This window comes from Carcharhinus amblyrhynchos, chromosome 6, assembly GCF_965287045.1.
Source record: "Carcharhinus amblyrhynchos chromosome 6, sCarAmb.v2.hapA, whole genome shotgun sequence".
Classification (NCBI taxonomy): Eukaryota; Metazoa; Chordata; class Chondrichthyes; order Carcharhiniformes; family Carcharhinidae; genus Carcharhinus; species Carcharhinus amblyrhynchos.
Genome location: NC_137329.1, coordinates 91812061 through 91834477, shown reverse-complemented (window position 1 = coordinate 91834477; position 22417 = coordinate 91812061). Strand labels below are relative to the sequence as shown.

The 22417-nt window shown below is 42.7% G+C and overlaps 1 protein-coding gene across 1 annotated transcript in view; it reads right to left on the bottom strand.

Moving 5' to 3' along the window:
* Nucleotides 1-21822, bottom strand: part of LOC145344101 (uncharacterized) — a 66749-nt gene extending 44927 nt beyond the window's left edge. Inside the window, exons 1-8 of the mRNA XM_080190931.1 lie at nt 21765-21822; nt 17088-17157; nt 16908-17008; nt 15295-15409; nt 7681-7855; nt 3189-3300; nt 1764-1870; nt 724-850 (exon numbers count right to left, since the gene is read on the bottom strand). Coding sequence (XP_080047057.1) covers nt 724-850; nt 1764-1870; nt 3189-3300; nt 7681-7855; nt 15295-15409; nt 16908-17008; nt 17088-17119 — 769 coding nt within the window. The 5' untranslated portion in view covers nt 17120-17157; nt 21765-21822. The remainder of the gene's footprint in view (nt 1-723; nt 851-1763; nt 1871-3188; nt 3301-7680; nt 7856-15294; nt 15410-16907; nt 17009-17087; nt 17158-21764) is intronic.
* Between the last annotated feature and the right edge of the window lie 595 nt (nt 21823-22417).

Sequence of the window (22417 nt, the reverse complement as noted above, 5' to 3'; positions counted from 1 at the left end):
CTGAATGTGGGGAGGCTATTCCACCATGGCAGAAAACACAACAAAGCCCAAACTAACTGCACAGATCAGGGTGACGCAGTGGCACAGTAGTTAGCACTGCTGCCTCACAGTGCAAGGGACCTGAGTCCAATTCCAGCCTTGTGTAACTGTCTGTGTGGAGTTTGCACATTCTCCCTCTGTCTGCGCGGATTTCTTCTTGTGCTTCTTTTTCCTCCCACTGGGTTAGGTGAATTGGCCTTGCTTAATTGCCCCTTAATGTCCAAAGACATGTAGGTTAGGTGGATTAGCCATGGTAAAGAATGGGATAATGGGGATAGGACAGAGGGGAGGTCCTGGTAAGATGTTCTGTCAGAGTCGGTGCAGACTCGATGAGTCTCTTCTGCACTGTAGGGATGGAGTGGAATCCATGACTTATCCCCTTTCCCTAAACCAACAGTAATACCCTTATGGCTGCTTTGGAAAGTTAACTCAACAGAAAGTGGCTGGGGGGATTGAATTAGGGATTTTTCCAGTTTACATAATTCATTGTGACACAAGGCATTGCACCTACTGGAGAGATTCATCAATTTGTGATCTAAATCAACAAATTGGAACAGTTGTAATCACTGACACATGGCAATTTCTTGACTCCTTCTGCACAGACTCTAATGGATGCAATGCAGATTTTTATGAACAGTTTACAATATATGGTCTGTAATCCCATGTAAAATCGAGCAATCATACCAATAAGCTGGGCTGCTTCCTCTTCATCACTGACATTGAAAGCAGATTGAAAACCACTTTTTGGAAGAAAGAATGCCGGGAAGTCACGTGATTCTCCAAATGTTGCCACACAAACCCCCTGTGTCTCCTACAGCAACCAAAGCAGAGAAAATTAGCCAAAATAACAGAAGCTTGCTGAAACTTCACTTTCATTTCCCATCATCCATAGATCTATTTCAATGAGAGCACTCACACCTTCCAACGCTGTACTTGTATAAGGAGACATAGCAAAGCGGGAAAAATGAATTTCCAAGAATTATCGAAAAGGAAGAAAATAAAATATATAAGGAATGCGGGAAGGGTTAATAAGAATGAGGCTACCACTTTCTTTGGATGATAAAAACATGGGAAATTGACCGGAGAGGGATTCAGAAACCTGACAGTCACTGACACAGCAAGGATCAGCAATATTTTCAGGGAGCTGGGTCATACCTTCACATTAAGACTTGGGAGAAATGAGGAGGCATCTGTCCACATTCTCACTTGTATCCCTTAGTCTGCTGGTATCACAGAGTCCACTTAAAATGTTAAGTGTTGGCCAATTAAGGCTAAGTATGTATCATATGTAACTTCCCCCCACCCACCCCTGACCATCCACTATCAGCAGTAAGTACCCCAGGTCAGGTGCAAAATAAAACCTTTTCCAACAACATGCAGCACCCATACACCGAACTAGTCATCTCAACAATTTCTTTAACTCTGAAGGGTTGTACAAACTCGGAACATCAACTCTGTTTATCTCTCCAGCTCTCTGGCAGGTCTCTCTGGCAGACTGCTGAGTTTTTCAGCATTTCCTGTTTTTACTGCGGTGTCAGCTCTAATATTAATTTTGTGTTAAATTATTTGCTGTTTCCACTGTGGATTTACACTTACTCTGAACTGTTACAAGATTGATTCAAACTTATTGCATAAAGAATGAAAAAGCTGGACTAGGCGGAATTCAAAGTCAGCCACGATGGGATAATATTTCTCTACAAATGACAACCTATGAGCCACTGTACCAAGTATTCCAGTGTTCGTCCAATATCCAGGATGGATTTGACTCCTGCTGAGATCACAGTAACAGGATTACGTCCCAGCTCAGTCAGATCTGTGCTTATATCCAATGCTGTAAAATTAAAACAATGGTATCATCTGTTAGGCTCATGGAGGCTACTCCAACACCAGTCTTGTGGAATATTCCACATAACAATTCCTAATAACTATTAATGTAAAGTCTGCTTAATTACGTGTTGGAGCTCCCCAACATGATGGCAAAAGGTTCCAGGTTTGTTTAATCTATATTTCAGCTGTTCACAGAATAGTAATTATAACTCAAATGAGTAATGGGTAATATATATTCCCCGGAACCCTTCAACTCAATTCTAAATCACAGGCATTACACAAAGTTATATGGAGTGATTTTCAGCACACAGTTGCTGTCAGAAAGAACTGTGACGTGGGCTGAAAATCTGAAAAGAGTCAGGAAACGCAATTCCCTCTGGAAAGGTCACATTCCACAATCCCCCCACTCCCCTCTGGTGATGTCGTGAGGTTCACGCCTACAAGGGTCGAGAACCTCATTTTAACGTACTTTAGTATAATTAACAGGCCCCCCTCGCCATATTTCCAAACCTCTCCAGCGTGATGTTTACAACAGCCTTACCCAGTCGTCAATCTGTTGTGGGGATCTGCCCGGGACGTAAAGGTGAGTACAGCCCTCGGGGAGAGGGACATTTTGGGGTAATGCCCTGGCACAGGATGGCATTGCCTATCTGCCAGTACCAACCTGTACCAGGGCCAACCCTAGGAGGAGCCTCATTTGTGGGGGTGGGAGGGGGCATTGTGTAGTGGGACAGGGAGAGGGAGATGCTGGCTTTGACTATTGGTGGGTGGGGGGAGAGATAGAGGATGATGCTGGATGCCGGCACTGATCACAGGGGGTGGGGGGGGGGTGCAGGGGTGCGGTGGTGGCATGCCTGCTTTGATTGTGAGGCATATGGGGGGATATATGTTTTGATCACTGGTGTGGGGGTGGGCAAGAGGAGAGGAGGAGTCCCTGAGATCTGTGTGGTGGGGTTGGGGGAGATTATTTCTTTGTCTGATCACGGTGCCTTTTAAAAACAGCAAGTCAGTGCAAGCATACTGTAATGCCCTCTCCCCAAGTCAGTGCACCTGTACTGTAACGCTCTCTCCCAGATTGAGTGTATCTGTATTGTAATACCTTCTACCAGCATCTCTGTATCCATACTGTAATGCCCTCCCCTGCACTGAGAGTACTCTACTGTAATACCATTGATTGAGTTCCTGCTTGCTTTTTAACTTAACTAAAGGTTAGATGCTGTGTGGCTGTCTCATTAAGTAACTACATTTGCTTAACAATGTACCCGAGTTTATGCCTGAGTCTGAGTCTTGAATATATGAAGCAGATCTCACAAATCTCTTACTGTTTTGTCCATCACGATGCACTCCTCCAATCCCACCAGTGACAAGCAATGAAATGCCAACTTTGTGTGCTATCATCATGGTGGCTGAAACTGTGGTACCAGCAGATAAACCCTGATACAAACCAAAGGAAAGCAACGTTACTGGCATTTGGTTAAATTCCTCAAAACATGCAAAATAAAATGCAAGAACCTGACTAGAAAAGATGCAATCCTGGAATTTGCGCTAAGGTTAATCCTATTCTTATGTCTGAAACAAAAACAGAATTTATGTCAGTTACTATAAAAGCAAAAATACTTTGGATATTGGAAATATGAAATAAAAACAAAATATGCTGGATAGACTCAGCAAGTCTGGCAGCATCTGCGGAGAGAGAAATATCCGTACTGTTAATGTTTTGAGTCCATATGACTCTTCTTCAGACTCTGTTAACTCTATTTCTCTCTCCACAGATGCTGCCAGACTTGCTGAGTCTTTCTAGCATCTTAAGGTTTAGGTGACTAAAAACAGATGAAGCATTTTCCTAGGAAACAACTCAAGCAAGGAGTTAAGAGGGCAAAAAGGGGTCATGAAATGTCCTTGGCAGGCCAGATTAAGGAGAATCTCAAGACATTTTACACATATATTAGGAACAAGAGGGTAGCTAGAGAAAGAGTTGGTTCACTCAAAGGCAAAGGAGGGAAATTATGCTTAGAAACAAAGGAAGTGGGTGAGATCCTTAATGAATAGTTTGCTCAGTATTCACAAAGGAGAAGGTCACGTTGATTGATGGTGTCATGGAGGGATGTGTAAACCCTCTAGAACAAGTTAACATTAGGAAGGAGGAAGTATTAGATGTATGAAAAAGCATTAAGGTAGACAAATCCCCAGGGCCAGAAGCATCTATCCCAGATTACCGAGGGAGAAAAGAGAGAAGATTGCTGGGCCTCTAACAGAAATCTTAGTTTTAAGATAGCTATGGAGAATGATAGATTTGGCCCAGAAGTAACATTTTAAATTGGGGCACGGCCAATTTTGATGCTATCAGGCAGGAACTTTCAAAAGCTAATTGGGGGAATCTGTGGGAAGGCAACGGGAGGTCTGGTAAGTGGGAGGCTTTCAAAAGTGTATTAACCAGGGTTCAGGATAAGCACATTCCTCTTAGAGTGAAGGGTAAGGCTGGTAAAAGTAGAGAACCCTGGATGACTCAGGATATTGAGGCCCTGGTCAAGAAGAAGAAGGAGGCACATGACATGAATAGGCAGCTGGGATCACGTGAATCCCTTAAAGAGTAAAGGGGGTCTAGGAGTAGAGTTAAGAGAGAAATCAGGAGGGCAAAAAGGGGACACAAGATTGTTTTGGCAGATAAGGCAAAAAAGAATCCAAAGAGCTTCTCCAAATACATAAAGGGCAAAAGAGTAACAACTAGGGAGAGAGTTGGGCCTTTTAAGGATCAACAAAGTCATTTATGTGCTAATCCACAAGAGATAAGTGAGATCCTAAATGAATATTTCTCATCAGTATTTACTGTTGAGAAAAGCATGGATGTTAGGAAATTTGGGGAAATAAACAGTGATGTCTTGAGGAGTGTACATATTGTTGAGAAGGAGGTGCTGGAAGTCTTAAAGCGCATCAAGGTAGATAAATCCCTAGGGCCTGATGAAGGGTTTCCAGAAATTGTGGGAAGCTAGGGAGGAAATTACGGGTCCCCTAGAGAGATATTTGAATCATTGATAGTCACAGGTGAGGCATCTGAAGATTAGAGAGTGGCAAATGCTGTGCCTTTGTTTAAAAAGGGCTGCAGGGAAAAGCCTGGGAATTACAGGCCAGTGAGCCTCACATCTGTGGTGGGTAACTTGTTGGAAGGTATTTTGAGAGATAGAATCTACAGGCATTTAGAGTTGCAAGGACTGATTAAGGACAGTCAGCATGGCTTTGCGAGTGGAAAATCATGTCTCACAAATTTGATTGCGTTTTTAGCAGGGATAACCAAGAAGGTAGATGAAGGCAGTGCAGTTGATGTTGTCTACATGGACTTTAGCAAAGCCTTTGACAATGTACTGCATGGTAGGTTGTTGCATAAGGTTAAATCTTACGGGATTCAGGATGAGGTATCTAAATGGCTACAAAACTGGCTTCTTGACAGGAGCTAGAGGGTAGTTGTAGAGAGTTGTTTTTCAAACTGGAGGATCAGTGCTGGGTCCACTGTTACTTGTCATTTATATTAATGATTTAGATGAGATTATAGGAGGCATGGTTAGTTTGCAGATGACACCAAGATTGGTGGCATAGTGGGCAGTGAAAAAGTTTATCTCGGATTGCAACAGGATCTTGATCAATCGGGCCAGTGAGCTGACGAATGGCAGATAGAGTTTAATTTAGACAAATGCGAAGCGATGCATTTTGGTAGACTGAACCAGGGCAGGACTTACTCAGTTAATGGTAGAGCACTGAGGAAAGTTACAGAATGAAGAGATCTAAGGTACATGTTCATAGCTCCTTGAAAGTGGAGTCATAGGTGGACAGAGTGGTGAAGAAGGCATTCAGTATACTTGGTTTCATTGGTCAGAACACTGAATACAGGAGTTCGGACATCTTGTTGAAGTTGTACAGAACATTGGTAAGGCCATACTTCAAATACTGCGTACAGGTCTGGTCACCTATTATAGAAAGGATATTATTAAACTAAAAAGAGTGCAGAAAAGATTTACTAGAATGCCACCAGGACTTGATGGTTTGAGTTATAAGGAGAGGCTGGATAGACTGAGACTTTTTTTCTGGAGCGTAGAAGGCTGAGGTGCAATCTTACCGAGATCTATAAAATAATGAGGGGCAAAGATCAGCTAGATAGTCAATATCTTTTCCCAGAGTTAGAGGACATAGGTTTAAGGTGAGAGGGGAGAGATACAAAAGGGTCCAGAGGGGCAATTTATTCACATAGAGGGTGGTGAGTGTCTGGAAAAGCTTCCAGTGGCAGTAGTAGAGGTGGGTACAATTTTGTCTTTTAAAAAGCATTTAGACAGTTACACGGGTAAGATGGGTATAGAGGGATATGGGCCAAATGCGGGCAATTGGGACTAGCTTCAGGGTTTAAAAAAAAGAGCAGCATGGACAAGTTGGGCTGAAGGGCCTGTTTCCGAGCTGTAAACCTCTATGATTCTGTGAGGTTAGGGGCTAGTCAGCTAAAGGAAGCTTTAATTGGTGGAGCAATTAAAATGAGAAATGATCCAGAGGCTAGAATTAGTTGAGCATAGGGATGGTGGGGCTGGGGAACATTACAGAGGTAGGGCGTGGTGAGACTATGGAGCCATTTGAAAACGAGGATGAGCATTTTAAAATCAAGACATTGCTTCATCGAGAGCCAGTATAGGTCAGTGAGCAGAGCTTGGTGTAAATAAGGTCATGGGTGGCAAGAGTTTAGGATGACTTCAGATTTACAGAGGGTCAAAATGTGGGAGGCTTGCCAGGAGTGCTTTGGAATAACTAAATGTAACAAAAGGCCTGTATGAAGGTTTCAGCAGCAGATAAGCGAAGGTACGGGCCAAGTCGGGCAGTGTTATGGAGGTTAAAATAGATAGTCTTAATGATGGTGTAGATACATAGCCAGAAGTGCATCTTGGAGTCAAATATGGCACCAAGGTTGCAAACAGCTTAGTCTAGTCTCCGATTGTTATCAGGCAGAGGGACAGAGTCAGTCACTACACGGACTGAAGACAATGATTTCAGTCTTTCCGATATTTAATTGGAGGAAATTTCCGGATATCGGATAAGCAGCCTAATAGCTTAGCAACAGCGGAGATGTCAAGAGAGATGGCAGTAAGATAAAGTTTCTACCCTAAAGAGGAAGGAGACAGTTCTGGATCTGATTCTAGGAAATAAAGTGGGACAGATGTTTTAGTGGGAGAATATTTGAGAAACATTGATCATAATATTATTAAGTATAGAGTAGTTATGACAACGGACAAGGGGAAATAAAACGTGAAAAAAATCATTTTGAAAAGGATCTGGCCAAACAGAAATGGAATCAAAGATTTGCAAATAAAAGCCTAAGTGAACAGTGTGAGGCTTTCACAGAGGAGGTTGTTCACACACAGAATAGACATGTTCCCAAAAAGAAGAGGGAGGACATCTTCAGCTAGAGCTCCCAGGGTGATTAAAGGTTAAAATTAAACAGACAAAGGAAGTTTACATTCAAAGTTTGGTTCATAATTCAGTAGAGAAACAAGCTGAGTGCAGAAAGTACAGAGAAAACAGAAAAGAGGATCAAGGAAGTGTATGAGAATAGATTTGTGGGTAACAAAAACGGAATCTGTTGTAATTGTCTCTGCTTTAATGGTCACCAGTTCTAAGCTCTAATGAGTTCTTGGGCATATAAACATTCTTCTAACATCTCCATTTACTATGTACAACCATATTGGGGAAATTAGATCTACAAAAAGTCGTGAATGTAGCCCAATTCATCACACAAACCCGCCTCCCAACCATTGAATCTGTCTACACTTCCTGTAGCCTTACTTTGGTGATGATATAGGGTAGATCTCTTCGAGATGCTTTGATTTTGTCTTTGGTTTCTGCCAGGTACTGCAGGTCACTGTCTGACAATCCTACGTGAATCTTGCCTTTCACAATGCCCACTGTTGCAGGAACCACCCCATGTTCTTTCACTATCTGTTCAACCTCTTGAGCAGTGCTGGAACAAATCAGAGAAACATCGAGCCAAATTACATTTGCGTGTATTTTGAGACAAAACACCAGCACAAAATTGCCTGTTGGCTTTTCCATTTTTTGGATGGACTTTGCACTTTGATCCATTAGCTGTACAGGCAGATTGGACTCAGAATTGGGGAACTGTATAAGTGGCTGGTGGGACAATTTGCTTAACATCTTCTGTCTGTGGTCTTTTGGATGGCTGTATTTTGTGTACTTAAAGGTTTATACAATTGTTATCACCATATGGATGGGGCCATTAACACAGCCATTTGTATCCAGCTACGTATTGCTGGTTTTTTGCACGTTCACTGTTTCTAGTTAGTTCGCCACTCACATAAAGTTACACATTCCAACAATCAATTTTATTTACTCATTACACCCTGATCACCGGTAAATGTTTTTATCATTTTTATATTGAATTTTTTTTTTTAAATACTGAATTTTCAATCTGCTACTTTTAAAACATTTTTAATGACTTTTCTGTTCCAAGTGATGCTTGCTGATAATCGTACTGATCCCTTCAATGTGAATGAGCTAAGTGAAAGGTATCATCATTAAGGCTGGACTCACTCGCATTCATCTTGCTCTCACACAAGGAAGATTTTCTCAGGATTGTCTGGAGCTTCATTACACTGGAGTCTATTTTCACTTTCCCGAGGGAGGGTTAAACATTTGGGATTAAGATGGAAGAAGGCTAAGGGTGGCTTGATATTTCCAATGGTATTGGTGGAGAAACTCTTTTGCATTCATTACACATGCTTATTAAAACCCCCGCTCACCAATATTATATGCATGGTTACCATCTTGTTAATCATAAGTGAGAAAAACCTGCCTTCAGAATCTGACCATATGTAAAAGGTGTGTACCAAGCAAGGCAGGCTTTTTCTTGCACTGTGGAGTGACTAACCTCTAACACCTGGCCTTCTTTCAACAGCGTTCTTCTATGGCAGACTATGGTTGAGTTCAGGTGTCAGTTGTCCAAGGTTTGGGGAAAATGAAGAAAGGAGGATGGAGTCTATTAGGCAAAGGTCAAGGAATTTGATTTATTATTGTCACGCGTATTAACATACTGTGAGAAGTATTGTTTCTTGCATGTTATACAGACTCCATTCATGGAGAAGAAAAGGAGAGAGTGCAGAATCTAATGTTACAGTCATTGCAATTGCGTAGAGAAAGATCAACTTAATACAAGGGAAATCCATTCAAAAGTCTGATAGCAGCAGGGAAGAAGACATTATTGAGTCGGTTGGTACATGACCTCAGAATTTTGTATTTTTTTCCTGACGGAAGAAGGTGAAAGACAGAATGTTCGGAGTGCGTGGGGTCCTTAATTATGTTGACTGCTTTGCAGAGGCTACAGGAAGTGTAGACAGATTCAATGGTTGGGAGGCGGGTTTGTGTGATGGATTGGGCTACATTCATGACTTTTTGTAGATCCTTGGGGTCTTGGGCAGAGCAACAGCCATACCAAGTGTGATATAACCAGAAAGAATGCTTTCTATGGTGCATCTGTAAAGATTGATGAAAGTTGTAGCTGACACATCAAATTTCCTTAGACTTCTGAGAAAGTAGAGGCGTTGGTGGGCTTTCTTAACTATAATGTCAGCTTGGGGGGAAGGACAGGTTGTTGGTGATCTAGACACATAAAGACCTGAAGCTCTCGACCCTTTCTACTTCATCCCTGTTGATGTAGACAGGGGCAGGAGCACGTTCTCCACTATACTTCCTGAAGTCGATGGCAATCTCCTTCATTTTGTTGACATTGTGGGAGAGATTATTGTTGCCACACCAGTTCACCAGATTCTCTATCTCATTCCTGTGCTCTGTCTCATCATTGTTTGAGATCCAACCCTCTACGGTGGTGTTGTCAGCAAACTTGAAAATCGAATTGGAGGGGAATTTGGCCACACATTCATTGGTGTATAAGAAGTATAGTAGGGGGCTGAGAACGCAGCCTTGTGGGGCTGTTGAGGATGATTGCGGAGGAGGTGTTGTTGCCTATCCTTACCGATTGTGCTCTGTGGTTTCAGAAGTTCGGGATTCAGTCGCAGAGGGAGGTGCCGAGGCCTGGGCCATGGAGTTTGAAGATGAGCTTTGTGGGAATAATAGTGTTGAAGGCTGACCTATAGTCAATAAATAGGAGTCTGACATAGGTGACTATGTTATTTAGGTGTTCCTGGGTTGAGTGAAGCTGAACAAGACAAGAAGATTCAATAGTGAAAGGTGGAACTGGGCCTGGGTAGAGGTACGAGGGTCAGTGGGACAGGGTGGGAGGATATTTGGGGAAGGAAGCTAGATGTCCAAAACAGGGAGTGAGGCAGCAAAGGAATACAAAGGGTGCAGAAAAGTGGGAAGGAGGGAAGGGCCTTGTATGTTGGTTGTGGAAGTCATGTGGAGGGGAGTTTCAGGGCACAGATAGTGAGAGAGATAGGCCTAAAATGCAGGGTCAGTGCTGTCGATGGTGGGGTTCTAGTGGTTGAACTGAGGATACTGTGCAACAGAGGTAACATCCACAATGGGGTTCGTGGGATGTGGTAGGGTGACAGCTCCAAAGTAATGATTGGGTAGCTGGGGTCTGTAATGATACATTGACTTTAAGAAATATATTTATATTATGCTTCTTGTAAGGGATATATTTAAAATTGAGATCTGTTTTGCAAGATGACAATTTGTCTTGGAAGACCTTTAAGTTAGTGGCTGAGAGAACAAGATAAGGATGCATTTTAGACATGGAGTCTTTGTTTAAGCAGAGCTAATGAATTTATGTTCACTTAAGTTCCCCTGGGGTTTCAGAGTAGAGTTTTGATTAGGTTGATTGACAGAGATAGAGTCATGTAGTTAATGGGAGGAGCTAAGCTTGCAGGAAATAAAGAGTTCCAGTTTCATTGTAAAGTACAAGCAGTTGCTGCTTGGGCTGCCAGAAAAAAAGCAATGTCTCTCTCTATCTCCAACAACTTTCTAAAAGCTCTAAATCCTGGCAACCTATCTCAAAGCAAGTATATCTATGTTTTGTTAACTAATTTTAGAGAGAGGTTTAAGTCTACGGGAGTAATATTGCTTGATTGGAATTCACGGTGATAGGTTAGCGTTAAGACTTGTATCCTGTCATGTTTAAGTATTGTTCAATTGTTAAAAGTTAAGCTAATTCATTTGTTATAGTAAACTGAGTTGTTAAATAAAGCTTGCTTTGGTAAAAGCTTCTAAGTATGTTAAAAGAATTGCGCCTGGAATGAAACATCCTATCCTCACAACAATGCCAAAAATAGATAATTGTTGGGGTCTAGTCTGCCTTGATCTGGTACCCTAACAGGTCAGAAAAATGGAATAGACAGGTGGGTCAGATACCAGGAGGTCTGAAGGTCAGGGTGGGCTTGGGAATTGTAATGGTTGAAGGATCAGAAGGGAGAGCAGGTATATACAGGGTGATGGTTATAGGTGCAAGGCTAACAGGATAAGGTTGAAGGGTGACAGAGCAAAGAGGAATGGTTAAATTGAGTGGGTCAAGGATGATGGTGGGTGGAAGTTGGTGGGTGACACGGGGAGGGGTTGCAGCATGTTTGAAATGTGACATGCACCATTTTTTAAAAGTTTGTCAAAAACAGCAGATCTGAAAGGGGGAATCATTGGAATTGGGAGGAGGGTCTTTTTGTAGGTGGAGTTAAAGGTCAATACAATTGGTCAACTAAAGGGACATGCTAATAATCATGGGACACCCCGATGCTCTGTTGGGTTCCCCTCTCTATGGTGAATCTCATATGGAAACAAGTTTGCTCTGACTCATGGATCTCATAACATCAAGATTGCGAGCTGCAGTAATTTCACCTCATGGAATAACCACCTGTCCCTGGTAAGTCTGGTGAACTTTTATGCAAAGTCAATCCTTCCCTGGGTAAGGGAATGTATAGGACAGATAATACTCCAGGTAAGATCTCACCAAGGCTACAGCCAACTGCTGCCAGACTTCTTTAATCCTAAACTCAATCCCTCTTACAGGCAAGGGATACTTGCAATTATCTCCATATTTGCCATCTGCACCTGCATGTCAGCTTACACCTACTTTTGAACAATGACAGCCAGGGATTCCTCTGACCATCTGCAGCTCCCATTATATCACTATCTAGGAAAGACTCTTATTTGCTACTTATTCCTCAGAACACAGTGGACAGTCTCATGGCTTTTGAGCCTCATACTCTATCTACCACGTTCCTGGCCACTCACCCAGCTTGTCCCATTGAGGTCCTCACCTCTCACATCAGACCACCAGCAGGACATGTAATGAATTGACTGCGAACGTTGTGCAGACATTTTACTCAGAGGGCTCAAAGCTGGCTGAGCAATGTCTGTTGGCTTGCCGATGTGTGCCTGGGCTGCACAGTCACAAACAATGCTCTGACTGAAACATACTCATGCCCAAATACTCATTGACACACTTGATGATGTGAGACATTAAATGGTGTATCATTAGAACCACTACATTGGAACAAAGTACAATACCTTTAAATATCTGTGACTATTGCAGAATCTAGCAGAATAATGAGAATACAGCAAACCTGAACACAATGCAATTAAACATAGAATTAATGTATGAATCATAACTGGATACCCATTCCACTTATGTCTAGGTGCAGCCCAGATGCCCATTGTTGAGATAGAGGCAGCCTGTTGACTGCTATGTCCTGTTGAGTCTGATGATTTGGTGGTTGTCCTCTTGATGCGAGGAATAGAGGGCTCTGGCTTGCTAAGAGTCTCTTGCAACTTAAGTGCAGGTGAACCCTCCTTGGCCTGATCTGCTGGAGGGGATGGGGTCACTGACAAGCAGAAGAAGGGCATCCTTGGAGTGTCCTGGGACGAAGTACGCAGGGTGCCTGGCTGGTGCTTCTCCTTGTGGGTACCAAATGACACCTCTCCCTGAGCAGCAGGGTCACCTGGAGGGTAGTCAGTGTGCCTCGTTCCTCCTCTCACCTAACTACTGCTGCACGGTACTCATGGCACGAGTGACAGAGTGCAAATCCAAGTGCATGTCTGACAATCTCTGCGTTCCACCAGACCTGGGTTTTCAAGGCACACTTTCCATGAAGGCAGCTAAGCACTCTCGTGTCACAAGCTGACATCATGGACAGACTCCTCCAATCTGCACATGGTCTCTGGCATCGCTGCCTGATGTTCCCCATCCATCTCTGCATCTCAATGTGTCTCTTCTGGCTGAATCCATAGGCTCATCATCTGGATGGGGCTCAGCAAAGGGCCTAGTCTTCAGCAATCCTCTGAGAGCTGGTCTGTCATTTTCTCTGCCAGCTGTGGACCCATGTCCATGATGTGTACCAGACTGTGAGCCTGAGCCTACACTGGAGGGGATTACCAGTTAAGGTGAACATTTGTGCTGCTAGAGACTGTGGACGAACATCATGCCTATGTACCCTCTGAAGGTCCCAACTCTTCCTCCTCCAGAGGTGGGGCTGGATTACAGGTATTGTCCTCTTATGACCTGAGAGGGAGTGGGCTTCAGAGACTGCATTGAAGGAGATGAAGAATTATTGGTGTTGCAAGCTTACACAGAATATGTATAAGGCTGCTTCACATTCAGCAGGGGGAGAACAGACAAAAGGCATTCTTACTAGACAACCGGACAACTCCAAATGCTCCTTGGGCAAGGGCAGGTCACCCTCATCTCCTGACAGTTTTGTGGCTCCTTCCTCGACTGGGGTTAGGATCCTGACAGCAAGCATTCCTCCTGTCTGTGTATGTTCCTACCTATTGTGCACATTCTTCCCCTGCAGACAGACAAAAGCTTTCAGAGAAATGGGAACACCTGCAGTTTCACACCATTCAGGACAACATATTCTCCAGCAGCCCCTACAGCCATCAATTTCTGCAGCTGGGATTTTCCAGCCCCTCCTGTCAGAAGGATCTTCCAGTTCTGCTAAAGTTAAAAGATGTTTGAACGGCTCTCTGCATCCGCCAGTGGGGCAGCACTAGAAGGTTCTGTCCTGTGCCTGCCTTTCTGGTGAGAAGGAGTTGCTCGGGGGAATTTGAACAGTGCTGGCTGTTGAATACATGCTGTTCTTGTTTTCACAAAAAGCTAAATCACTTGGAAAATGGAAGACGTTATCTCATCTCTGTACATGGGATTTCTCTGTTCTATTCAACTGTTAAGTCACATTTTTCACCTTTTTCCTTGTTCCACCCATCTTCCTCTCAAAACCTATTCTATCTCAATTTTTTCCTTGTTCTGGTGAAGTCTGTTTCTCTCCACAATGGTGACTAACCTGCGGAGTATTTTCCAGAATTTTCTATTATTATTTTAAACCACTGCATAGGTATGAGATTCACTGACAATGATGTGGAACATCTGGAGCACACATTCAGCCCACATGGGGCCTGCCATCCAAACTTGTGTGGCAACTCTCTGCAGTCGCAGACATATGATGTCTCATACTCCTGTCGGTGTGACTTTGCATTGTGTAAACAGTGGCACTTACCCTAGCAGCACACAACAGGTCAGTTATTCTTTTAGCAGCACCAGAGCCAGATTCTCGTCTGGATCTATGGCCATTCACCCATGCTGCTACCTCCATCCAAACCACTTTGGTCTTGCCCCTGCTACCGCCTCTGAGAGAGGAGTCACTTTTCCTACGCTGGAGGGCCTGGAATGAAGTGTCACTAAAACATGGGGCCACAGGCTGTCTGGTTTCAGACATCTATCCAGACCGATGGTGAACCTCCAAAGGTAGTGCTTGGAGATGAAGGGAGCTGTGTTTGTGTCACAGACAATGGATACCTGTCCAGAGCCCTGTAAATATGGTGCCCCGAGGTCTGAACCCCTGAGATTACATCCACATTCTGCCTGCCCTGCTTCAAGATTCACTGCTTTTCATATGCGTGAATAAAATTGCTAAGGATCAAATTCATTTCCCACTGTCCCTCCACACTTCAGAGTGACAAATAGAAAATCCACTCACAGCTTCTGCAGTTCGCCTAGCCATAGACTGACAGCCTATTAATGATAGCCTAAAAATTCTGGCCAGCAACAAGAGTGTGTAAAACAACTTGATGTTCCGCCCCATGGTGAAAAGAAATGTCAATCAGCTGATCCACTGCCATCTCTGAAAATTAAAATCAGCCCACCAAATCTTTGGTGTGCTCAAACAATTTGTACTTTTACTAACTGGGACTCTGGAATTTTCCAAGATTTTTTGTGGTGTTTTGAGGATTACATTCTACAAACCACAAAATAGTAGCCTTGTTGACATTAACCCAGCTCAGTAACTCTACTGATCAATAAGCCTGACATTCACAGCACTCATTTAAAATATTTCAGTAAGAGGCAAATTGGTCCCTGGCAGTAGTTAATGATTCCAAATGCAAAAGTTGCTGTTCCCCAGATTCTCTGAACCCAATGCATTGAAACAGTCCACATACCTTAGGTTGGCAGGGTGTGGCATACCATGTGTGATTATTGTGCTCTCCAAAGCCAGCACAGCCTTCTTATTGGCTATCGCTTCTGAGACCTTTGGGTGAAGTTTAACTAGTCCATCTGTATGAAGCAACAATTGAGCAATACACTTCAATTATTTTTCATGTATTTAAAATTGTATAAAGTCTCAGTTACACCACTCCTGTGTCACACAGGTTCCCAAATTTGCATTTACAACAGTGATTGCTGTGGAGATAGGAAAGACTCAAGGTTCTTATTGCTCCCCAAATTCTACACTACAGTTTGGGTGACATCTCTGGCCTGCTGACTTGATCAATTCAGCTCCATTTGGCTCAGACAGTGTGATCTCCGACTCAGAAGATTGTGAGTTCAAGCCCCATTTTCAGATTTGAGCACAAAATCGGAGGGAGTATTGCATTATTGGAGGTGCCATGTTTTCAACAGAACCTTAAACAGAGGCTACATCTGCTTGTTCAAGGGGATATAAAAGATTTCATTGCATTATTTAAACATTAAGGACCTCTCATGTGGTCAGCATTCCTCCTCAACCAACACCTCCAAATGAAGTGATCATGTAGTTCACCTTTATATTCTGACATTGTACACAGCTTGGCTCCCATATTTGCCTGCATTTTAAAACTACACTTCCAAATCCATGAACTTAGTGTGAAATGTTTTGGGACATCCTGAAGATAAGATGCTGTATCATCTTTAAGCAGCAGTTAATACAGCACGCAACATAATACAGCAGTTAACATCTCATCTGTATGTTTGGTGTAGGTGACTACAGGCCTGCTAATTGGAGTAGGTTTTTCTTAGAATAGAAAACAATCCTTCTATCTCCAGAATCTGCTTTCATCTAGTCAAGACTGATAATCCTCTTTCTCTCTCCGCCTACTGTAAGGATCCTATATGAGATGAATCTGAAAGAGCCAGGATTCAAATCACCAAAGTATCCCAAACTCATTGTCCTTTGAGATAACAATAAGGATAGTTGGTGTAAGAATATAATCAGCATATTCCAGTGTTCAGGGTGCTTTAAGGTACAATAATTGGAGCAGAATGGAACAAGTTCACAATCCACAGTTTTGACACTGAATTGCCAAAGAGGGTCCAATTTTAAAGGTTAAAAAATGTATTGTTCATTGGTACAGTGACACAGTGGTTAGCATTGCTGCCTCACAGCGCCAAAGACCCGGGTTCAATTCCTGGCTTGGGCCACTGTCTGTGCAGAATGTGTACATTCTCTCTGTGTCTGAGTGGGTTTTCTCTGGGTACTCTGGTCTCCTCCCACCATTTGAAAGATGTGTTGGTTAGGTACATCGGCCATGCTAAATTTTCCCTCAGTGAATCCAAACAGGTGCCTGAGTGTGGCGCTAGGGGATTTTTACAGTAACTTCACTGCAGTGTTAATGTAAGCCTGCATGTGACAGTGATAAATAAGCTAAAAAAAACTACAGCTAGAATTAGCGAATTTAAAAAAGGAACAATAAATTACCAACTGCAATCATAAAACAAACCCCTATTGCACAGAAAACCAAAGCAGCAGAAGCTCAGCAGCAGAGAAGGAATTGTGTAGTGATGACTGTTTACGAACCATGGAGACGTTTCCAAGCAATGGCAAAGCCCAGAGCCACACAAGGTGTGTGGGTCAAGACAGAGATGCATTTAAACATCATTCTCCAGTGAGAGCAGGCACTGAGGAGAAGGAAAGCAAAGTCAGATCAGTCATCAACATCTTATTAATTCCTCCTGATCAACTTTAAAATGACTGTACCTTAGTTTAGGAGGGAATATTTGTGATGTCATTAGAGTAGTTCAGTTAAATCCAAAGGGAATTCTTCATCCTGAAAATGCATGTTAGTTTGAGAATTACGCATCAGCTTTCTTTACAATGGAAGTTTTAGATCAAGTCGATTCTGACCAAGTCAGTATCAAATCTGCTCTAAAAATTAATTTCAAATTCCAGCCAGCATCAGACAAGCAATATGTATGATTATATATTTTTATATGTATATATCAATTTTTTCGAAAAAATTTCATGGGGTTTGAATTTGTGACCTTTTGTCTCAGAGGTGAATACTGCCACTGAGCCAAGACTGACAACACTCAAGCCTTCACAAAATGCTCAGGATGACAGAAGTCAGTAACTTGGTTCTTGAGCTGTGACTCAAGGTTGCCCAATTCCCAATATTCTTAATTACTTGCAGGACCCAAATACATTCTCCACCACTCCAACGTGCTGAAGCAATCAAATCCCTTACTTTAGCTTTTCAAGGACTTGTGGTGCCCAAAAATGGGATGGGCAATAAATGCTGGTCAGCCAGCAGCGCCCATGTCCTACAAATGAATAAACAAAAATATTGGCGGTTAAGACCTCACGCCATGTTTCTATAAAATATTTATTTATCATTATGGCTAATCTATGAAATCTTAAAATCTGGACAAAGACTTTAAAATGATTAAAGCCATATCTGGCTATGACTCAAACAAAAGGAACTTCCTGACATTCAGAATAGCATCCATCTCATTATCTCTGAAGATGCACCAAATGACCCCTGTTACTGCAAAGTTCAAATCCAAGGGGATTGTACAAAGGACGTTTGTGTTTTAAGGCCAGTCCCCAGCTAATAGAGACTATTTGTCTGATAGGGCAAAAAGCTCTGAAACCATTGTTGAAATTTTAAACTTATTAACACTAAGCATCTCAAGAGTCTAGACATAGGAATACACATCCTTTGTCCACACCAAATTGGGGAATGGAGTTCAGTTTCTAGTGGTGTACTGCAAGGATCTATTTTGGGGCCGCTGTTGTTTGTCATTTTTGACCTGGATGAGGGTGTGGAAGGATGGGTTAGTAAATTTGCGGATGACACTAAAGTCAGTGGAGTTGTGGACAGTGTGGAAGGATGTTGCAGGTTACAGAGGGACATAGATAAGCTGCAGAGCTGGGCTGAGAGGTGGCAAATGGAATTTAATGCGGAAAAGTGTGAGGTGATTCACTTTGGAAGGAGTAACAGGAATACAGAGTACTGGGCTAATGGTAAGATACTTGGTAGTGTGGATAAGCAGAGAGATCTCAGTGTCCATGTGCACAGATCCCTGAAAGTTGGCACCCAGGTTGATAAGAAGACATACAATGTGTTAGCTTTTATTGGTAGAGGGATTGAGTTTCGGAGCCTTGAGGTCATGTTGCAGTTGTACAAAACTCTGATGCACCCGCACTTAAGAGTATTGCGTACAGTTCTGGTCGCTGCATTATAGGAAGGATGTGGAAGCATTGGAAAGGGTGCAGAGGAGATTTACCAGCATGTTGCCTGGTATAGTGGAAAGGTCTTATGAGGAAAGGCTGAGAGACTTGAGGCTGTTTTTGTTAGAGAGAAGGTTAAGAGGTGACTTAATAGAGGCATGCATGATGATCAAAGGATTAGATAGGGTAGACAGTGGGGCCTTTTTCCTCAGATGGAGATGGCTAGCACAAGGGGACATAGCTTTAAATTGAGGGATGAAAGACATAGGACAGATGTCAGAGGTAGGTTCTTTACTCAGAGTAGTAAGGGCATGGAATGCCCTGCTTGCAACAGTAGTGGATTTGCCAACATTAAGGACATTTAAATGGTCATTGGATAAACATATGAATGATATTGGAATAGTGTAGGTTAAATGGACTTCAGATTGGTTTTTACAGGTTGGCGCAACATCGAGGGCCGAAGGGCCTGTACTGCGCTGTAATGTTCTATGTATCAGAAGACCCCTCTCCTATCTGGGAGAACCAGTTTCGTTGTGTTGTGGAGCTGCAAAGCTTAGAATACCATCTTTTTCAACCAAGTAGCAGCTCAGAACTGGAGCTTTGTTCGAGGTTTTAATTCCCAGCCTTATCTTCACTGTTTCTACTAGAAATTCTGTACCATCACCCACAAAACTAATTTGCATCATTGTGGAAGTCATCTCTACTTAAAAAGTGGATTATCCAGTATCAGTTTTAGCTTGTTGGCCTCTGTGAAGGAATATACCATTGAACTCTGACCCTGGACTCACATGAAACAGTAAGTCTTTATTCTGTGGCCTTTGCCCTGTAAACCGTTCTTTTCTTTGTTCCTCTTTTACTCTATAAATATAAAGGATGCCACACTGTGTGCAAATAAACTAACCCTTTTGTTTATCCTATCTCAAATTTGCTGTAATGTGCATACTTCAGGCTTTGTCAGGAACACAAATGGTATTTATTTACAAGAAAGAACTTATAAAAAGACTAACAGCCCCCCGCTGTTCTAGAGATGGCTGCTGCCTAAGATAGGACTCCACCCCTGTAGTGATTACCCACTCTCACTCTAATTGCTCCTCTAAACCAGGTGATCCTATTCTGCTGTGCTGCCCTTAAAGGGGCACTCACCAGAATCACTATTAATAGAAAATTGGATCACTGAGCGGTCAGGAAATGCATCACCGCTTATAAAAAGGAAAATCACCTTTCTGTTCATGGGTGGGTGGTGAAACGAAAAATATCAGGGCTGTTTAAATTAAACTCCCTTGCTGACTGTAAAACTCCAAATCATTAACAAAATTGCCTCGAAAAACAAACAAGGAGAAAGACTTGAGAGCACAAAGACTAGACTGACATTTAGGTGCATTAGCAAGAACATGCTACACCACACAGCATCACCTTTGATTAGCAGTTTCAGCTAATTGCGTTGACTTGCAAGGAGGAAACTCTGGGCTGATTGGTGGGTCAGAGATTGTTGTCCACCTCGATGTGGAATGTGCCTTTGCAAAGAAGATCTGGAGACAGATGAGGTGGTTTTGTTGAGGTTCATCTCAAGCAACTCTGTTACACAGGACCCTATGTTCTACGAGTTGTTCACACACCAAAACAAACATCAGCTGTTGCTGAAGGATCATCTACTTGATAAAAGAGGCTCTTTGGTCTGCCTGAAAATTGTTGGTCTTCCAATACAAAGAGTTGTCTGTGACCAAGTGTTGCAGACTGGTACATTCCAAAACCCAGGACTACATTCTGAGGGATGCACTAAAGCTTGGGGCAGCTGCTGCAGGGGAAGTTTGCTGTCTAAGACCCTTTAACCATAGTGAACTGAGGGGAGGGGAATTGTACAGAACCTCCTTGAGCTGTAAACTCACATTGAATGTATATGATGAACACATGTGTATCACAATTGTACGGAAGCAATTTGGAAGGCAACTTGCTGTAGGTAGATAACTTAAGTACCATTACACCATTTGCGGCAGCCATTTTGAAATATCCAATGTTTCTTTGACTGTATTGAAGCAGCTTAGGAGTGCAACATGATCTGCAGAGAACCTGAATATTATTGCACTTTGTGATGGCCATTTTGAAATTATTGAAATGTTCTTTCTGATATATGATGAATAAAGTATATTTTGCAAAAAGAAGCTAACTTTATTTACTGAGTCTGGGTGTTAGGACTGCTTGGTTCACAGGGTAGATAGTCCATATAGTTAATGAGGCTTGAATTATCTTAGAGCCAAGTTCTTTAAGTTGCTGCACTCTAACAATATAGGAGTATAAAACTATTTTCATCACACAACCCCCTCAGCAGCGTCGCCTGTCAAATGAGATAGTCTGTGAGAATGAAGCATATGGCAATCACTTAACTGATAAAAATAAAAACAGGAAATGCAAGGAAGCATTGCGATGTAACCAAGACTGGAACACAACGACCCGAAGGGTAACAAAAGAAAAACGGAAAATACAAAATGTTTTTGGCAGTACTTCAATTTAATCCAAATTGAAATGTCTTTTTAAGATGGAAGGTTTTTCATTTTTCATCCTGTAATAGGAATGAGATATTTGAAAACCAGTGTATAGGGAACCCTGAGGGATGTCCCTGCTTCAACCAACCCCGCCCCTTCCCTGTTTAACAAAAAAACACTGGGTGAACAGGAGAAAGAGGCAGCAATAAATACAGGCTGACCTGTAACTAAATACAAGCTAACCTGTAACTAACTATGAGTTGACCTGTAACTAACTACAAGCTAACCCTAACACAATGGTTTCCTTTCTGTTGCAGAGTTTATCAGCTGGCAATGAGTGTGCTGAGGGTCAGGCTCCAATATCGAAATGTCTCAGCTTGTGTTCATGTCTCTTCCCGAACACGATTCCCGCTCCACCACTACCGCCCCCTTTTCGACTTTGCATGTTTCCGTCCAGTTATTGAGCAATGATTTTAACAGTGCGCCCGTCCCGGGTGTACGGGTTAAATGATCTGGCGAATCGCTGTCATTAGTTAACTGGTTATTTATTTTACCGCGCTGATAAACTTGTGCAGAGTGAGCAGTTAATCCTGTATGTACGTGAAATAAACCACTCTGGGAAGGTCACTGTCTTCCTCACGCATTTGTCAACTCAGAGATTTGTAAATCTAATTTTCCAAATCTTAAACCTGCCAAAGAAAAGGTTCTCACTTGTATCACCTACCTTCCCAATGCCTCAGGATACACGTGTGATCAAAACTGAACTTTGACCAGACAGCACTGAAAATTCTGACCTATCAAATTGTGGTGTGAAACTATTCTGAGAAAAGTGTGTGGCTTAAATTGTTGACATTGGGTTCACAATTCTACTAAAAGTTTAACAAAATACTCCCACAACTAACCATGTATATCCAGATACTGATCTGGTACAAAGAATGTCAAATTCTCAGTTCAGTTTAATGCTATTGGAATCATCTCTCACCATTAGTGCGTCTCCTCAATGTTTCCTCTTGCCTCCCCCCGCCCCCCCCACCGCGCCCCCTTACCTTCATCAAGGGTGGGGGGGGACGGCGAACAGGGGCTAGGAGAGTGGGGAAGAAAGGAGGAAGGAAGAGGTTGAGGGGCAGAACAAGGGGCAGGAAGGGAAGTGGGGAAGAAGAGAAAGTGGTGTAGGAGTGGGGGTATAAGAAGGCAAGAAGGGTGAAAGGAGCAACAGATTGGATGAGGGGGAATAAGGGGAAAGAAGAGTGAGTCAGGAAGAGGAAGTGAGGGCAAGATGAGGGGTCAGCAAAATGACAGGAAGGGGCAGAAAGTGAGCAGGAAGAGAAGGGGCACAAAGAGGGGGGTGTGGGAAGAAAGGAGACAGGAAGAGAAGGG